The sequence below is a fragment of the Bombyx mandarina genome, chromosome 22 (genome assembly GCF_030267445.1).
Source record: "Bombyx mandarina strain Sakado chromosome 22, ASM3026744v2".
Lineage (NCBI taxonomy): Eukaryota > Metazoa > Arthropoda > Insecta > Lepidoptera > Bombycidae > Bombyx > Bombyx mandarina.
Genome location: NC_143228.1, coordinates 8,032,613 through 8,051,567, shown reverse-complemented (window position 1 = coordinate 8,051,567; position 18,955 = coordinate 8,032,613). Strand labels below are relative to the sequence as shown.

General features: G+C 34.7%; 1 protein-coding gene across 7 annotated transcripts; it reads right to left on the bottom strand.

The window, feature by feature from the left end:
- Positions 1-725: 725 nt before the first annotated feature.
- On the bottom strand, positions 726-15,583 carry Srrm1 (Serine-arginine repetitive matrix 1). 7 transcript variants are annotated; one of them, XM_089736754.1, is made up of 16 exons: positions 15,445-15,530; positions 15,237-15,356; positions 14,494-14,583; positions 13,946-14,068; positions 13,637-13,727; positions 12,796-12,966; positions 11,344-11,471; positions 9,995-10,089; positions 8,431-8,623; positions 7,741-7,835; positions 6,793-6,895; positions 6,338-6,469; positions 3,651-3,725; positions 2,561-2,689; positions 2,326-2,441; positions 726-2,222 (listed from the first exon to the last, which is right to left on the bottom strand). In XM_089736754.1, exons 4-16 carry the CDS (start codon positions 13,987-13,989, stop codon positions 871-873), a joined length of 2,724 nt encoding a protein of 907 aa, XP_089592880.1. In that variant the 5' UTR covers positions 13,990-14,068; positions 14,494-14,583; positions 15,237-15,356; positions 15,445-15,530; the 3' UTR covers positions 726-870. The 7 variants fall into 7 exon arrangements, with proteins under 7 accessions (XP_089592880.1, XP_028041366.2, XP_089592882.1 ...); XM_028185565.2 differs by lacking the exon at positions 13,637-13,727 and having other exon boundaries at positions 15,445-15,583; XM_089736756.1 differs by lacking the exon at positions 3,651-3,725.
- Between the last annotated feature and the right edge of the window lie 3,372 nt (positions 15,584-18,955).

Genomic DNA, 18,955 nt, shown 5'->3' with positions numbered 1-18,955 from the left:
AGGAATTTTGTATATTTCATTTTTATTAATATTTTATATTCATTTATCTATATCACGCTATTGTCATATATGAGATTTTAAATTATGTAATTTGATTGAATTAGGATGTTATTATCGCATCATTACAATTGAAAATTACCTATTTTAAATTCATAATTCCGAAGCGAACCTAGGTCATTCATTACCTACCTGAGGAACTTTATAGGCCAAATAAGCCGGGCCTTCCATCAGCCATTTACTCTGTAAACGGAAGAGAAGAGAAAAATGTATGCAGTCAAGATTGGAAAGAATCGTGACTCGATAGAAACGGGTTGATGCGCAAAAGAACCCTCTGTCAGGCCCCTCCATCTACTTCTGCAAGATTGTAACCTAGCGAGATAGGAGCAATATTTACGGTTTCTATTTTTTTACAAATCTTAATAAATGGCTAGTATTTGATCCTGATGGACTGATAAATCAAGGAATACAAGGACAAGGGACTACATGGCTACAAAGTTTAGAGAGTTTTATAGCAATAAGAATTCGGTGACGGTACAAACACAACACACCAATTAGATAGTATTTTAGTCTTTATCCCCCAATCATGTTACCAAGGTCAAAAGAGATATGAATATAAATTACCGCAAGTGGCTTGCAAAGGTTAGGTGCAAGGGATAGTTAATTTGGGATTAAAAATTAGATGCTCTAATGTATTTACATATATTATATTAAATAAATAAAACGAATTCGTATTATTTTATTTATTATTACTAACAATATGAAATATATGTTAATTAAAATCGTTTCAGCAAATTCATTAAAATATTTTAATAACATGCTGTACGTTCAATGAAATTTTACTTAGAAGTCAAATAGAAAAAAAACCGAACACTAATCGGATCCAGAAACACTAGTTTGTTTCTTCATCGACTTCAATGCTCTCTCTCTCAGTTTCTTCTCCAAATCTTCGTTATTAACTTTTCCTTCTTCCTCTTCTTCCTCGGCTTCATCGCTATCAGAAGAATCCTCTTTTTTCTTTGATGATTTCTTATGCTTCTTGTGTTTCTTATGCTTTTTAGAATGCTTCTTATGTTTCTTATTTTTCTTGGATTTCTTAGGTTCATCACTGTCTGAATCTGACTCTGAGTCTGTTACCTTCTTCCTTGCTTTCTTCTTTGACACCTGGTCACTTTCAGAAGAGGACTCTTCCTTTTCCCTCTTTTTAGGTTTTTTCTCGTTTTCGTCACGAGATTTAGGTTTAGCATCGTCTACTTTCACTTTTGCTGGTTTATCCTCTACTTTCTTTAATTTAGCAACTTCTGGTGATAAGGCTTTTTCCTTAATAGAGTCAGTTTTTTTACCGCGTTTTGGGTCTTTTTCTGAACTAGAAGTATCACGTTTAGTGTTTTTCTTCTTAGATTTTGCATCAGTATCCGAACTATCATCTTGGGAATCCTCAGAATCGACTTTTTTGGACTTGAGCTTGTTTTCAACTTTCTCAGACCTTGACCTTTCGCTACTCGCATCCTTGGCGCGTTTTTTAGACTTCTTATCAACATCAGATTCGTCGACGACATTTTTTTGTTTTGTCTTTGAAGCCTTGTGTTTAACTTCTTCTTCCGAACTGGAGTCGGAGCTCGACGAGCGAGCTCTTTTCTTTCTTGATTTCTTGGCCAACTTCTTTTTAGCATTCTTTTTGCTTTTCTTCTTCCTATCTTCTTCAGATTCACTAGAAGAAGATTCCTCAGAATCGCTATCGCTAGAAGAGCTCTCTTTTTTGAGTTTCTTATTTCTCTTAGATGTACCTTTCTCCTTACGCTTGATTTTGGACTTACTTTTGGATTTCGATAGCTCCTCGCTACTCGCACTTTCAGAATCAGATTGATGGGCTTTACGTTTAGCTCTTTTGGATTCCTTGGTTTTTATTTCGTCCTCATTCTGCTCTTTTCCCGAAACTTCATCAGATTTCTTGTTTTTGTCAATTTCATGTCTTCGCAAGAACGGTGATGGAGTGCGTGAAAGACTTTTTGAGTATTCACGCAGGTTTGGAATATTTACAATATCTTCTTTCTCTTCGTCGTCAGTGTGGTCTGACTGGGTTTTTCCGTCATTAAAAGGTTCTGGTGGGGGTTTTTCAACAGCTACTGATGATTCTCGGCTTGTGCTAGATATAATGCGCTCTTTAGATTGCTCACGCGGAATAGGCAGGTGCTCAGGCTTTTTGGGTAATTTGTCATTATTTTCTATAAAAAAATGAATTAAATTAATATATTATGAACATTTCTTATTTTAAGTAATAAATGTTATTTGGGTTTATCGCTATATCTAAAATAACATATATATTACCTTTTCTCGGAATCGAGACAGATTTCTCTAAACGCTCCTTGATAATATCGCTAGACCTTCTATCGCGAGATTTCCTGTCCCTGGATCTCCTGGAGCGATCGCGCGATTTTCGCTCTCTGTAGAAAAAGCAAATAAAATTAGTTCAACCTTTTTTGATACTTTACAGGAAGTTCATTCAAGTAATTTGTTAGAATTTAAAATGAAGGTATTGCGACTAAAATTAGGAATAGTTTACCTGGACTTATCTCGTGAGCGGCGGTCTTTGGAGCGGCGATCACGTGAGCGTCGGTCGCGTGACCTGCGTCCTGAGCGACGCCTCGACCGCGACCTGCGACGTGAACGGGAGCGGCGACGGTCTCGAGACCTGTAATAGTTCCGTACTCGCATTCAATCATACGGAATCGTTAAGCACGATGCCTTACAAATTTAAAACAGATTATCTACATATAAATACGGTTTCTAATCAAAATACATTCATTGGTTCGTATGCTACAAAAAAAACTGTTTTTCAATTCATTTGTAACATAAGCACTTCAATAAAAGGTTAAATTTCATAAATTTAAATATTCATCAATGTCGTCGATTTATATTATTTAAGTGGTTAAAAATTATTTTCCGAAACTGAGACCCCACTTGCAATTATAAGAAAACTTTACTGTCAGTTCTAGTGAAGAAGTATCTTTGTATTTTATTACAACATAGGACGTGTAGCCTAGTCATACATACGCCACTCCCAAATAAACTATTTCTTTATTTGTATTTTTTTTTTTTTTTGTGTCTTAATTTTTATCATTTGGTTGCCTTATAAACACAATAAATTGTTTAACCGTTTCTTACCCGATTTTCAGTTTTAATATCTATGTAATGAATACCTTTTATGATACGATTACTTTGCTTACTTACCTATACCAGTACAGCATTCGTTTAAGAAATAGTAAAACAGTGCACGTTTTTTTTTACAAATTATTGCTTCTTTAATATGTTTTCTTCTTTCATAATCTAAATATAACCTTAATATTAACAGTTTATGAAAAACATAACAAATTTTAATACCTTATTTAAATTTTGAGGCCTCAGTGACTATGGTCAAGTTTCAATCCTTGGGCAAACATTAGTAATAATCAAAATCGTGTGAACATAAATTTTAATGCTGATCATAAGGAATTGCGTGTTACATTGATGGATATTTCATTTAGACTCATCCTTTTTTATTGTTATTTATAAATAGAAACTTAAAATGTTATTAGTAGCATTGTGTAAGGTTATTGTAAAATCAATTTTAAAGCGAATGCTTGTGATGAAAACATATTCAAAGTAAATTATACCTGTCTCTTGAACGTCGTCGAGAGCGTGAACGCGACCGTCTGCGTCTTTCAAGCGATCGTCGACGTTCTCTCGACCTACATTAATTTAGAAATCATTATATAAATACCCTTTAGGTGCAATTTTATCACAAACATAAAAAATGCAATGTATTATGAATGAATCTTTTATTGTAAAAAACTATTGAATTTTTAAATATAGGTATAAAACAGCTGCATTTATAACTAAAACTATCTAATTTATTCTGCCCTAATCAATAAGCAATTACTAACTACCTATACAGAAAATATTTCAAATGAAAATTCATCATTTAATCAAAGCAATTGTATCCTCACAGATATATTACTTAAAATTTGTTTACATATCCTGAATTTTCAGCAAAACATATTCTGTATTTGCAACATTGTTGCATTTAATCAGTATAAAGACTTTTTGGCGGATATGCGAGGAGTTAAGTTTTGTGATTTGTTCTATTTTGTCTATTTAGTGTTTCTTCAGGTTTAAATGTGTAATAACGGTGGTTTATTAAATATCTTTGAAAGTGCACAAATGTGGGAAAATGAAACAAAGCCGCTGGACGTAACTTCTCGGGATCCTCCCAAAAAGTCTACTGAAAAAATCTCAATAAATGACCACAATTTTACTGAGATTATATTTCATCCCATATCATCTCATTTTATTTCATCTCAGCTGATTAATGTCTCAAATTAATCATATTCATTTCATTACAATCCATATTATAATTTTTCATAAAAATAACAATATATATTAAAATAAGACATAAAAGTCTTAGATACCAGTTCATAAAATCCCTTAAAAAACAGAATAAAAAATACCCTATTATTTTGTTTGGTGATGGGTGGTTTGGTAGTTGAGTGATTTTGTTGTTCTCTTTTATATTAATTTCTTATGTTAATTGTAAAATGCCTAATATAAACGAACTTAGACTAGAACTAAGTGTGCAGTTGCAGCTTCAGCATGTGCGAGTTACCAGTAGAAATCTCTAGTTTCGTGAAATTTTCACAATCTGAGTAAAAACGCAACAAAATGTGTGGACCGTTGATTACTAGTAGGGTCGTTAAATTTGACCAACAACTTCTTCACAGCCCACTGCCTAGTTTTCACTAGAAATTTGGAGACTAATATGGGCTTGTATCATTCGTAAAACATTTCATGAAGTTGGGTATGTGAACTATGTAAATCTAAGTAGTCATGATATAAAGGTTCTGTGTGGATAGGTGCTGAAATATCCATGTTCCCTTAAAGAGATTGACTATAGTAGAATTATTTTGTCCGTGCAGTTTGGGTCATAAAAAGTCGGAGCGGTAAAGCGAGTATTTCGCTCTCTCTTCCACTCACGAGCCTTATGGACGGGCATAGTGATGCGCATTATTGTTGTCAATAAGCGTTATCGATAGTGTATTTAGTTTAACACTTACACCACATATCCGAGCAGCAAGTCAACGAAAACGGCAGAAATTAACACTTTGTAACTTTTCGGGATCTATTCTTATTTCAATGAAAATTGTTAACACATTGTTGCACGTGCAAATATTAATTTGAATAAATTCTGCCGTTTTGATACACAATAAAGGAGTAGCCATTATATCACTAAAGAAATTCAGAGAACCAATGCATAAAAACACATTTCTCTTCGACATAATGTACTATAATTTGCAGGTAAGTACAAATGACTCTTAACATAACAATGTCTCACCCCCTTTCGTGTACCGCCCCGCCACCGTGTATCTGCCTTCGATACCTCATTTGTTTTTATCGATAATGGCGTTGCGCCCGCGCAACATGCCTACCGCCCTAGCCGGGCTATGTTTTATGACCCAAACTGCACGGACAAAATAATTCTACTATAGTCAATTATCAATCATGTGATCATCAGACAATTCAATTTCTAGTCTCATTATTTCGCTGTTTTAGGTTAGCCAAATAGAAGAAGAATAGAGTGCAAATGTGTGAAAAAACCGAAGATCACACAGCAGACAGCACCAAAATCTGGGATTGCATGACCTGACTCTGGAGTTTACGAACTGTTCATATATTGTAGTTAAGTGTTCTTTGAAGTACAAAAGCCTCTCAAAGTATTCGTTCGTAGACTCAAAACGTCTCCAGAAGCTTACACATTGCCTGTGTCAATTATGTGATTTAAAATATTTTGAGCAGTTTTTGGGGATGCAAATAAGGATTACGTAAAATTCAAACTTTAACGATGCGCTTTGTCATAAATATGCCCCGCACTATGAGATATATGGTTTCTAGAAAACCCTAGGGAGCAATTATGGCATTAATCGAAATGTAGTATCATCGGGTATAAAATAAGGACCTAACAAGAAGATTGTTATCTTATTAATTAATAAATTTTATAGAAAAATACTAAATAAATAAATATAAACAAAATACAAATAATAATAATATTGAAATCTGTTTAAATTGTTTCATTTTATTTCAATATTAGAATATATTGACCGTCATATGGTATTTTTTTTTCTTAAGATATTTGTTATCAATAAGAAAATGGAAATACATAGTTTCTTGTTTTTCAAAAATTCAGTAACAAAAGTAAAATATATATACATACAAATATAATTCTTCTAAATCTAAATCTTCAGATGTTGTAATTATTGTGGATTTCAGATAATTAAATAAACACTAGTAATTATAAACAAATCTATACCTCTCACGCCGTTCTCGTTCACGGCGTCGTCGCTCTCTTTCACGTTCGCGTTCTCTTTCTCTCTCCCGTTCTCTTTCCCTCTCACGACGATCTAACGACCTACGTCGGCTGCTCCTACGGCGAGATTTACTCCTACAAAAAAAAATTTAATTTCAATACTTATGAATCGATTTTAAAGCCCAGGTACGAAATTTTCATAGATAGACAATCCATGTGTAAATAGAAAAAAAAATGTTTATTCAAATAGAATAATTTCATTCAAGACCATTCCTTAACATCAAAGTATTTTATATTAAATAATCAGGCTTAGTTTAATTTTAGTTTGGTGTAATGTATATAAGTTGTCTGTTGGGAAACTTTTGCACAAGTGGCTGCTATTGAATACATCGCATAAATACGGTGTTACATTTAGTTAGATTTTAATTAGATTTAGTTACATTAGTGAATAATGTTACCTTTCTCTTCGGGAGCTGCGCCTAGGGCTAACACTTGTAGAAGAATCACGATTCGAACGGTATTGTCGTTTTTTATGTGACGATCTTTTCTTCACACTGCCACCTAATAATCATAAAAGTGTACTCATTATTTTACTGTAAGCCAAATGGAATAATTAAAATTTTCTGAAATTTATTAATTCCCGCAAAAAAAATCGATCAAATTTGACCTTTTTAATTTCCGTTTAACAACATTAGGCGCAAATCACGATTGCGTTCGTTAAATTTGAAAAGAAAATCATTGACTTCATTGTTTTAAAATAAATTAATAATAACCTATCTTAAGCATTGAGTTTAACAAAAATACAATCCATTAAATTAAATTAATCCATCTTCAATTATAATTCAATTTTAAAAAAACCAGAAGGCTAAGTTAACGGCCATTGGAACCTGTACCCATCAGTGGTATGTTTAGTTCATTCGGTCGAGGCCTCACCTTCGGACAGAAAATAAGTTTATGACAACACAAGCGCTGCCCTACCACTAAATTTCCCAACCGCTTACATTCCGTTTTGCTTTGCAGCAGAAACACGACGTCACATAGCGTATCATTTTTTTTTTAAGTCGGGAATTATGAGAAGAGCGGTATTGATGCTATAATCATTATATTATCATCTAATAACCGCTTTATTTGTTATAAATAATCGCTTTAGTTGTTGGCTTTTACTTATTACACAGATTTAATGAAATAAAATTAGTTAATCTCTAAAAAACAAGTGTATAAGAAATGTATGTCATAGGAGATGTGGAAGCTACCATTGCAAGTAGAAGAGATAAAATATATTGAAATTTGAAATAGAATTCTGAACATCTGAAGTAATTTTGAATAATTCCTGAATTATTACGCTTACTAAGTAAAATACAATCAAAGAAATGTATAAACAAATAGGTTCAAATGAATGTACTTACGGGATGAAGCTGAAGACGAGCGTCTTTCGCTAGATGATCGGCGCGACTTATCAGCAGGTTTCTCATCATTGGTTTTCTCTTTCTCGTCCGTTGACCTTATATTAAAAAATAATTAGCTGCGCACACACATATACATATAGCGTAAAATATATGATAAGTAGTCGACAAGCAAACCGAAAAACTGAACACTGATGCTTTGCAAATATGTAGTAAAACGGATCTAGTATCTATGTAGCCTACGGTAGATACGTTTTTTGTAGCTTAGATTAACAAGCTCATTATCCACCTCAGATTATTTTTCCCAGGCCCTATCTTATTCTGGAATGAGCTCCCCTTCACAGAGTTTCCCGGATGCTTATGACATATACATCAAATTATGATCGAAAGAAGTTAAGAGGCAAAGATTTTTTATTTTACCCCTGGCATTGCTCATTTCCATGTACTATTAGGTGAGTAGCCATCAGAGTTAACAGTAAATGCATCAAGTCTAGTCAGCTAGCTAGTGCAACAAAAATAAGTATGTAATCTCAATTTCTTCATTATTGATGGCCACTCTATGCTTCTATCAAATAAGCGAGAATGTTTGCAGCATAAATAAGCAATAATAGTATGAACTGACACCATATTTGTGTTGAGTTTTGATATTAATGTATGATTATAGTATATGAAATTTTTGACAGGTAAACTTACTTAGCAGGTGACACAGATCTAGATTTCTGACCTTCAACTTCAGATTTCTCTTCAACGTTCTGTGTTATGGTTGGTTCCTTGTTTTCATCATTGACAGGTTCATTGACAGTTGGAGAATTATTCTGAACTGGTTCTTCTTTAACCTCTTCATCATTCTTTTCTGGTGACTTACCGTTCTCTGCTACACTTGGAGCTAAAATTATTATTATTTTAACATTAATTGAGTAGAATCGCACAACAGTTGCAAGGCTGAATGTAAATGGGGAATGTTTATTAACGAAAAAAATTTTTTCATGTCAGACATCATACCACTAGTTGTTGTATACATCCTATAGTAGAATTATTTTGTCCGTGCAGTTTGGGTCATAAAACATCGGAGCGGTGAAGCGAGTATTTCGCTCTTTCTTCCACTCACGAGCCTTATGGACGGGCATAGTAATGCGCAATATTGTTGTCGATAAGCGTTATCGATGGTGTATTTGGTTTTGACATTTTGTGGGTTAGTGATAAAAATGAAAGAGAAAATCACTAATGGAACACTTACACCACATATCCGAGCAGCAAGTTAACGAAAACGGCAGAAATTAACACTTTGTAACTTTTCGGGATCTATTCTTATTTCAGTGAAAATCTTTAACACATTGTTGATAACAACACGTTCAAATATTATTTTGAATAAATTCTGCCGTTTTGATACAAAACAAAGGAGTAGCCATTGTGTCATTCAAGAAATTCCTAGAACCAATGAATAAAAAACACATTTCTCTTCGACATAATGTACTATAATTTGCAGGTAAGTACAAATGACTCTTAACATAACAATATCTCACCACCCTTCGTATACCACCCCGCCGCCGTGTACCTGCCTTCGATGACTCATTTGTTTTTATCGATAATGGCGTTGCGCCGCGCTACATGCTCACCGCCCTAGCCGGGCTATGTTTTATAACCCAAACTGCACGGACAAAATAATTCGACTATAGTGTCTATTTCTTGCCATAATTAAAAGCTTAACATCGAAGTGAAAACTACTCGTAACAAGGAAGGGGTATACAGTAAAACTTTTTAGCGACCCACTGCAAGCAATATCATAAAATGATTGTCGCGAGTCACGTTTTCGTTTAATGAGATTTCACTATTTATTAACTGTATAAATGGGTTAATAAAACGTGTACCAGAGTTCGTAGACATCAGAACGTGAATGCCACCACTTACTCTGAGACATAAGGATAAGTCTCAATTTTGTTATAATATATGAACACAGTAAATATGAGTCGCCACGAGTAATTGCATTGTATAACATCAATCCAACCCTTCAAACTGAAACGCAGGACTAGTTTGCCGCACAAATACACCGAATGGTGGTATCTACCCGTGCGGGCTTACAATACGCGCCATAACCAGTTAACAAAAGATAATGTAGACATTTTACTTCGCAACGATAACAGAAGCAACATCTTACAATACAACCATCTTTAAGTGAAAACAACACACCAACAATTTTATTATAAAGTTAACATTATCACTATCATTGTATTTTTATTTACGTCTACATTAACAGTACCTTTGGTTTCCGGTTCAGTTTTCGCAGGGCTGACCTTGTCTCTGATCGGGCTGCTGCGCCGTCTCGATCGACGCGGACTTCCGCCGTTACGATGCCTAGAGTAATTTTAATGGTCATTATTTTATATCTAACTAGCTATCATCCTCAGCTACACGCTCCACATTTCGTACCTTTTTTTTCCTGTCTAAGCTGATGACCTTCAGAGACCAGCGTAACCTTAACAATTAGGTGAGCTCACGGGGTCTCAACCTAACCCTAATAAGAGCAGTGCTTCGCAGAAACTATCACCGGATCGGAAACGCGACCCGCTGAGAAGATTCGGCGAGAAACCCAGTGAGCTGTGTCTATGGGTTAATTTACTCGCCGAGCCCTTCGTCGCAAGCGACGGGTTAGACGATGACAGGTGCTTGAAGTACCTAAAAGCTCCGTAAGTAGAACGGGATGATCCGACATGACGTGTTTTGAGCGACGATTTTGTACCACGTTGGGGGTGGTGACTCATACTCAGCAATGAGATCAATGATAGCTCTTTAACCATTTCCCAGGTTAAAACTAAAATTTTGACTTTGACAGTTTTTTTTCTTATTAAATTATACATACGAATATATTTTGCTATTTAACAATTAACAGTACAAGAACACAATTTAAAAAATCTTTGTAATTATCGTAACTAATTAGCAACACACAATTTTAATAAAACAATATATACTACTACTACTCCTAATTAATCAGTTGACTGGCGATAAATAAATGTAATTCCGAATGTGCACAACCAACAGAAAATAGTCACATGGTGATTCTATTGCTCTTCAATAGTAACCCCTTTTATATTCTATTTTACTCGATGAATAGACTAACTCGAATTTTACTAATTTAATAATGTATGACAGACAACCTTTACATTCTCAAAAATATATTCCAAATGTTTACTCCTTATCACTATGTGGGCATAGTGATAAACGGCGACTGTTACTCTGTTAATGATTTTAAGCGTTTAATTTCAGAGGATCCGCTATTCAACTAAGCACACTATTGTTTTCTATACTAATATTATAAAGAGGAAAGATTTGTTTGTTTGTTTGTTTCGAATAGGCTCCGAAACTACTGGACCGATTTGAAAAATTCTTTTTCCATTAGAAGCCGACATTGTCCCTGATGAACATAGGCTACTTTTTTAACTTTTTTTTTTTTTTTTTTTCATGTATGTTTTAATGTTTCCGAAGCGAAGCGAGGGCGGGTCGCTAGTGTATAATTAAATTGGCAGCATAGTATTAAGTATCCATGTGCAATCCACCCCTACTACCACCAGCAATGGATGCTGCTACCTGGAAAATATGTCTACTACTAACTTTCTGTCACTGGAACGATCACGAGAACGAGTTCGCGAGCGCCGCCGGTCGCGAGAGCGGCGCCGGGAACGCGACCGGGACCTCGATCTCCGTCGCTCCTTGTCTTTGTCCTTGTTCTGCTGCTCCTCCTATTTCACGTAATGTGTTTTCATTTTACAACCAAAGTATTAATTTTCTTACTTATTCTCATAATGGTAAAGTGGTGGATGTTATACATTTTGATCATCCAAAAGTACATGACTGTCTGTATTGGATTATATGCTCAAATAAATATTTACTATATGGGACAATTAATAAAATTTATGAAAGGACAATGCCCAAAAGTGTGCCAACTTTATGTCAAAACTATTTGTACTTGAAAAACTATGCCTTATTTTTTCACGTTGTTTAGTTTATGTATCAACATTTCTTTCAACCTGGCATTGTTTTCCTAAAAAATAAATTACTTAATTGATAACATCCCAAAACTATCCATGCCAGTTTTTAAATTCGCCAATAGGCAAAGGGCTTAGCCCATACAGCCTTATAGCAAACCTGTATGCTGTCAAACGAAAGAGTTGTTTGTGACTTGAACAACAAATTAAAAAAAAATAGATAATGCTTATAATTCACAGGCTTCTTAGTTTATTTTTGTTCAATTCATTATTTATTGTAATAATAATTATTACTTAAAACCATGAATTATTTAATATTTTTAGAAATTAATGATTCCATTAGTAAAAATATTAATGGCCTACCATTACTCTATTCTTATTATATATGATCAGAGAGTTTTGGCAGCAACCCGAGTGAAGCGTCACTTGAATTTTTATTTTTATGTTTTTTTAATAGTTTATTGTGTAATTTGTATTATTTGTATTTGTGTACAATTGTGTATAAAAGGTCTGCGTAAGCTCATGCTCAGTCAATGTGGTATACGTCGAGTTGACGTCAAAACTCCCAAAAAGCAATAAAAAGAGATACACCGGCTTTTTATTGACAAAAAAAATATATAACTTCGACAGACTAGGCTGTATAGGCTACGCTCTTTGCCTGCTTATTGGTGAATTTAAAAACAACAACAACAATACCATTGCCGGCTTCCGGATTTTCATTTCATTTTATTATTATTATGAGGATATAATAATAATAAAATGTACGTAAGGGCTTATTTCTAGCAACATTAACCACAATTAACTTATTTAATACTGTAAATAATGATGAGAGCGATTATTGATTTCGAAGAAAACAATTAACAACTTAATTTTAGCTGCAGAAAAAAACAGATTTCTCTTAAACCTGGGTGAGAATATAAAAATCGTTTTCTGAATATGAAACGATATTTCTTTGTCTATCACATTAAGTTAAAACCATCATGACAGGACAACTTTTTTTAGGGGCCCAAACGCCCATACAAAATGGGCATTGTCCTTTGCTACTTCAATGTTAGTCAATATTGAAGTTAATGCATACCATTCTCTTCTTTATTTCTTCTTTCTTCTGCTGAGTAAATGATTCGGGTATACCGTTTTCACTGGCCTGCGCGCTCAGCAACAGCTCCCATAACTCTCCCATGAAAAGGCGTGCGTTCTTTCCATTTAGGAATCCAGTCAAGTTGATCTGCATTTTCTTTGGGCATGGGAACTAGGATCCAACATAGATGGGATCAGGAAAAGAAAAAATTCGTATTAAAATCGCAAACACCTAAACCCCGATGTACATAACGACGACGTCGATTACTGGGCAGGATTTGTACCATGTTGTACTCAGTATAATTCATCATCATTTTAATGTTCAAGATTCTTTCACTTCATGATGTGTTTAAAACGATTTTTTTTAATGGGTATATCTGGAATAAGATACTAAAGCCATTAAGAGTTTAAACTTATAAATATGCAAATAAGTGTAACAGATATGACTCAGGTAAGGAAGCAACATGAATATACATAATATGAAATGTTTCATGTTTTTTAGAAGTCTTCATAGCGTGTCGAGTGGCGACGATGCAGAGATGATGAGGGCGCAGCGAAGTTGTAGACCGATGTGATGCTCTGCATATGACGCCCCGCGCCAACACTCACCGGACACTCGCCCTCTTCAAAACTTGCATCTGTAAGGGTGTTGCGATAACAACCACATTATGCTGAACGCAAAGCCTAACGACAAAACTTCCTTGCACTGAGTCAAATCACCTCTTAATGGCTTTGGGGAACTAATACTCTAATTTTGTATTTTAGTTATTTTCCTTTTCTGAAAACTCTTCTTCATTTAATTATGAGTTATCTTGTAATTATTTAATTTTCCCCGTAAATACCGCAGATATGCTAAGGGCCTCCGAAAGAGCGTAGCTAGCAGGCAGCGTCGGGGAGCTGGCAGCACCTTGCGGGGATGACTTCGACGGCGCGCTAACCGATGGGGACCATAAAAATATCCATACGCAATCAATTACATATGACATTTATTTTTCAATTGCAGTTTCTTTTATTTGAAATTATTGAAGATGACTATGATATTTTCAAAGATGAATATATCTATATGCATTCCATAAAAAGAAACTGCAATGATTACATTTTCCTATTGACATGTATAAAACAGTAAACCAGAAGCACAATAGGTTACTCACCTTTTCTTCAAGCTGGTTTGTGACATATTCAATGACAACATCATCTTCCATGTTTAGAATTTCTGTTATCTTTTGAGTGATCCACGGCTTCAGCACGTCGAGCTTCACTTTTGACATGTCAACCTAAAAATGACTTCCTATATACTATATGAATGTCTCTTTTATTGCTATAGATAGGCAGTTAAACCAACCCTTATGTGTACACACAGTTTAACTGGTATCTCCTAAAATAACCATGCATGAAGTCTATTTTATTGCAATAATTACCTTTATGCACCTTCAATCTCAATGTAAGATTTATTTAAAACTATCTAGCTGCAAAATACTAGTGCATAGTGCTAAGTCGATACCAGAATTACTTATGTTAGATGAATCTTATAATAATAAAATGTAAAAATGTATATTTGGCATTCTAAAACCTAGAAAGGGCTATACAATTATTTTAGAAAGAAAATGTATTTTAAAAGGATGTAGTTAGGGTCATTAGGCATAAATAACTGTTACTCAGTTTTTTATAATATTGTATAAGAATGCTCAAGTTATCGAACCTGCTGAGTGAGGCAATCTCCAAACTTCATTTGCTTCATCAGCTTCTTCTCCTTGTCACTGAAGCGGGTGTCCTGCTCTGTACTAGTTCCCTGCACAAATGTTATTAGAATTTTTTTGTTTGTTTATTTGTTACAATTTTCAGCATATGTCTAGAAAACTACTACTGTAAAATACAAAAGAGACATTATACCAATGATAAAGTATAATGCCAGTTAAAGCTGCAAAATGTTTCGTTTCAAAGACAATTGAAAAGATTTAACAATTTTGAGCACATTGTATTTTTTACCGATATTTGGTAACTATCGATGTTTTCCGCAAACTTTACATATCCACATAGTTTGTTTTTCGGCAGAAAACTACATGGACTTAAAATAGTTTGTAGCTTTAAGGTTATAATTGAAACAAATTTCATTAAAGTAGGTAATTAATGTACCATTAGATATGTAGTCGCATAGATTCCATAAATGGCGGTCACGATTTTTCAAATGAAGTAGTTGAAAATTAAACCTATGTCATGTGCAATATCAGTAGATTTGCACAAACCCTTGAGCTGGTTGGTTAATTTCTTAACCGCTGATAACCAAAAATTACACGCTACTAACATATTAACTCATAATACGTCCCTATTCTATTGACCAATATACGAAGTACATACCTCCTAGAAGTTTGTTAACTTCTAATTTTAAACATATAAATTTGAAATCTAAATTGGTGATTACTATAATTTAACACTTTTACTTACCGTATACATCATCATCTTGCTAACGGAGAAATCAATACTTCTTCCGGTGTAAATTTGTGGGGTTATAAGGCCCCGTTGTTAGGCGTGAGGACGCCAATGATAAGTCAAATTGGTTACACACTAAAGAAAACAATATGCAATGATTAATTAAAAGTGTAATGTTAAAAGCATGTTTTAAAAATACAAAATACTCAAGTAATAGAATTACCAATATAAAATAAATCAGCTACGCAGTTAACGTACAACTATGCCGTCGCCATTGCTAATTCACATTTGTTCGCCATTACGTACAGCATTTTTCTTTAAATAATTTACGGTCCGGTAACGAGACCTTTAAGCCTTTTTTTCCTACCTGTGCTCGTAGCCTCGAGGCCAGCTTCACCCTGCGAGTAGGTGAGCTCACGGGGCTCTAATCGGATGAATTATTTAACACTAGCCCTACCAAGAGCAGTGCTCCGGACTTACAAGCGGAAAAATTATTGGGTAAAATAACAATCCTAGATGATGCTATAAAGGATCTCAATATCCAAATGGAGCCTTTACTGCCAGATGATGCCAAAGCGAACGAGGAATCGACTTCAAAAAAGAAAGTGGGTAGTATGAGAGCATTTTAATTATTATTAATAAATCCTTGTTCAAAGGTTTTTAAATGGTGTTTCAATAAAAAATGTTACTGAAGTTCGTTTTTTGATTCTTACAAATCCTTTTTTTTTTCCTTTGACTAGTAGGGCTAAAATAGCCTCTTAGTTTAAGGGGCTATTTCAGCTACGTCCAGACGGGTACGTGACCTCACGAGCAAAACCTGAAATAATTTGCTAACACTAGCCCTAGCAATAGCAGTACTTCGCAGAATCTACCAGTACATCGAATACGCGACCCACTGAGAAAATCCTACGAGTAACTCAGTGGGCTGTGTCTGGGTTAATTTTCTCGCAGAACCATTCGTCGAAACGGATTCGTCGAGAATGGTGACCGATGCTTTAGGTACGGTATCTAAAAGCACCGATAGTGGATTGCGAGAATCCGAAAAGACGTGTTTAGACTAGCTTAGAGTGACGGCAGTTGTATACGGTTATTTTTTTTATTTATTTAATTTACTTCAGATTTTACATCCATATTACACGTTTTCATTACATTGCATTAACATTTCATTTATACTAAAATTAAATAAAAATAATAACTAATCTCGGACTAAAACAAAAACAATAATAATAATAATAAAAACAAAAAAACAAATAATAATAATAATAATAAAACAAAAACTCTAAATTAACATGAAAACTACCTTAACCTAAAGGCTGGTTTGGATCCAGAGTGCTCAAAATGCACACGTGTCCAGTGTTGCATTATTGGGCAGTCCAGATCCATCCGTGAAGCGACCAGCCGTAGGTAGCGGTTGCGACTGACCCGCACACGGCGAATCAGGGAAGCAATTCGCTTGCGAATGATTGCTGCGAAGCTATCTATTCGCGCATCCGCAAACATCCCTGACGCACCGCAGTGACGCGGCAGCCACATCAGCGCTCTGAAAGCGTTATTATACTGGACACGCAGGGTGTTGTAGGATTTCTTAGGTTATGCTTAGTACGAGTTTTTAACCTTCAGATAACGTAAAAATTAACTCAAATTTAGCAGTTAGAACAACGCCCTTACGTCAGACATATATATATATATATATCTATATATCTATATATATAAAAATGAAACCCGTTTTCCGTTGTCACGACATAACATGAAAACGGCTTGACCGATTTGGCTAATTTTGGTCTTGAATTATTTGTGTAAGTCCAGAGAAGGTTTAAAAGGTATAAAAATATGAAATTTCTCGGAATTAAATAAAATTAACAATTTTGTTTTCCCTTTGACGTGTCCCCGTCGGACGGATTCCTTTTGTTTGTTTTAAGTTTATTCTATATAAAAGTTTAGGTCTTTTATTTATCGATTGAGGCACTACGAAGTCTGCCGGGTCAGCTAGTTATTATATAAAAATGAATCCCTATTTCCCTTGGTCACGACATCACGCGCGAACGGCTGGACCGATTGTGCTAATTATTTTTTGGTTGTGTTTGTGACTGCCAGGAGAAGGTTCTTAAGAAAGAAAAAAATAAGAAAATTGCGCTGAAATTAGAAAAGCCAAGAAAACTTAATCACCATATTTTTTCTAATGTAACCGTTTACATAGCATTGACAGAATGTGTGCTGCAAATATCGTCAAAGAGGATGAAAAAAAACTGAATATCGTTTATAACGAATGCTTCGATCGAAGTTAAATTGATAAAATGCAAGGATGTAAAAAAACTGAATTTCACAGTTCACGACAAACCGTTGCTATTAGACCTATCAACGTTGTGTGCCAATATTTCAAAGCATTTAAGTATAAAACTGAAGCTCCTCGATTGTGTTGTGCGAGCGGTCAAATCAAATTGACGCAATTGGTACGCAATATTGCGTACAAGGCATTTCAAGCTTTTTAAACTCGATACCTATTGGCAACAAATCGCAGGAAGCCACTGAAGTATGAAAGGTCTATTGCAAGAAGCCGGTCCGATTTCCATACTTTAAAAAAATGATGACGTTTAGATGTAGGTAACTTGTACCGTAAGACGGGGTGATTACGGATTAATAGGTGAATGGGGAAAAAACCAGAAAATCTTGCAGTAAAACCAGAATTAGAGTAGAATGTTGAAAGTTCACAAAGCAACCCTGATTAGGTATGACAATGGCTACTAACTTTTAAGCAATCGCATTTTAAATTAACATCTTGTGGTGGTAATTATTTTAGTGTTAGAAACTTTGCTCTCTTTTTTTTATTTGACAATAATAGAAGACGACTGTAATTTATATAGGTAATTTAGTGTTTGAGCCATCATATATATTAAAGGTAAATCTCAGTTGTTATTAGTTTTAATGTTTTTTGATAATATAGAAATACATGTAAAAATCTGCTGATTTTGGGAAAAATTGGGACGTCTCAGATATAAATAACAACGAAAGAGGAGTCAATTGGGATGAAAATAAGTTGAATAGGAACCACTTAAATACAAATAGGTACAGGTTTGTAGGGCTGTCTATGTAGTTAAACAGTATTTTTTAAATATTATGTTGGTAAGAATCTGGTTTATTCATGATTTTTTTGTCTAGAACTTTTATTTCATTATTAATGCAGTGTTAGTTTATTGTTTGGCAAATAATTATATTATCAGTTACGTATTGTTTTCTATTTTTAAATATGCCTCACGTGTACACATCAAAGAGTACAAAGCCTTATAAAAGATATGATCCCTTAATATTAAAAACAGCAATAGAAGCATATGAAATTGGGAATAAGTCTTTAGTTGAAATAGCTACTTAACTTAACTATTTAACTCTGCCGATGCCGGCCCCAAGCCCGGATAAGAAAAGAGGAGGGTTGGGTTGGAGTTCGACCTTTCCATCGTAAAACCGTCAACCCCGAATCTGGGGCGGCGGTTAAATAGCCTGACCCAAACAAGGCTTCAGCGGCCTCGAAGAATTAAATCTCTTCCAAAAGCACTGCCGTTGCACTGCTGTTGCACTACTGTTGGTCAGACCAGATACGCTCCACTCTTAATACTTCAGTCCACGTTGCTATCCACATGGCCGAGGATAGGCAGAAATGGCGCAGGATATTACAGAAGAAAGTTGTTAGAGGAGGCCACGACCCTCAGCATTGAGGATGATCGACGCAAGGAGGAGGAAAT

Bases quoted from the DNA above. Each gene is read 5' to 3' on its own strand.
- Srrm1 (XM_028185565.2), bottom strand. The intron at 12,967-13,945 runs GTGAGTAACCTA...GTTGGATCCTAG, and splicing joins CAAACCAGCTTGAAGAAAAG to TTCCCATGCCCAAAGAAAAT. The intron at 2,223-2,325 runs GTAATATATATG...ATTTTTTTATAG, and splicing joins TGTCTCGATTCCGAGAAAAG to AAAATAATGACAAATTACCC.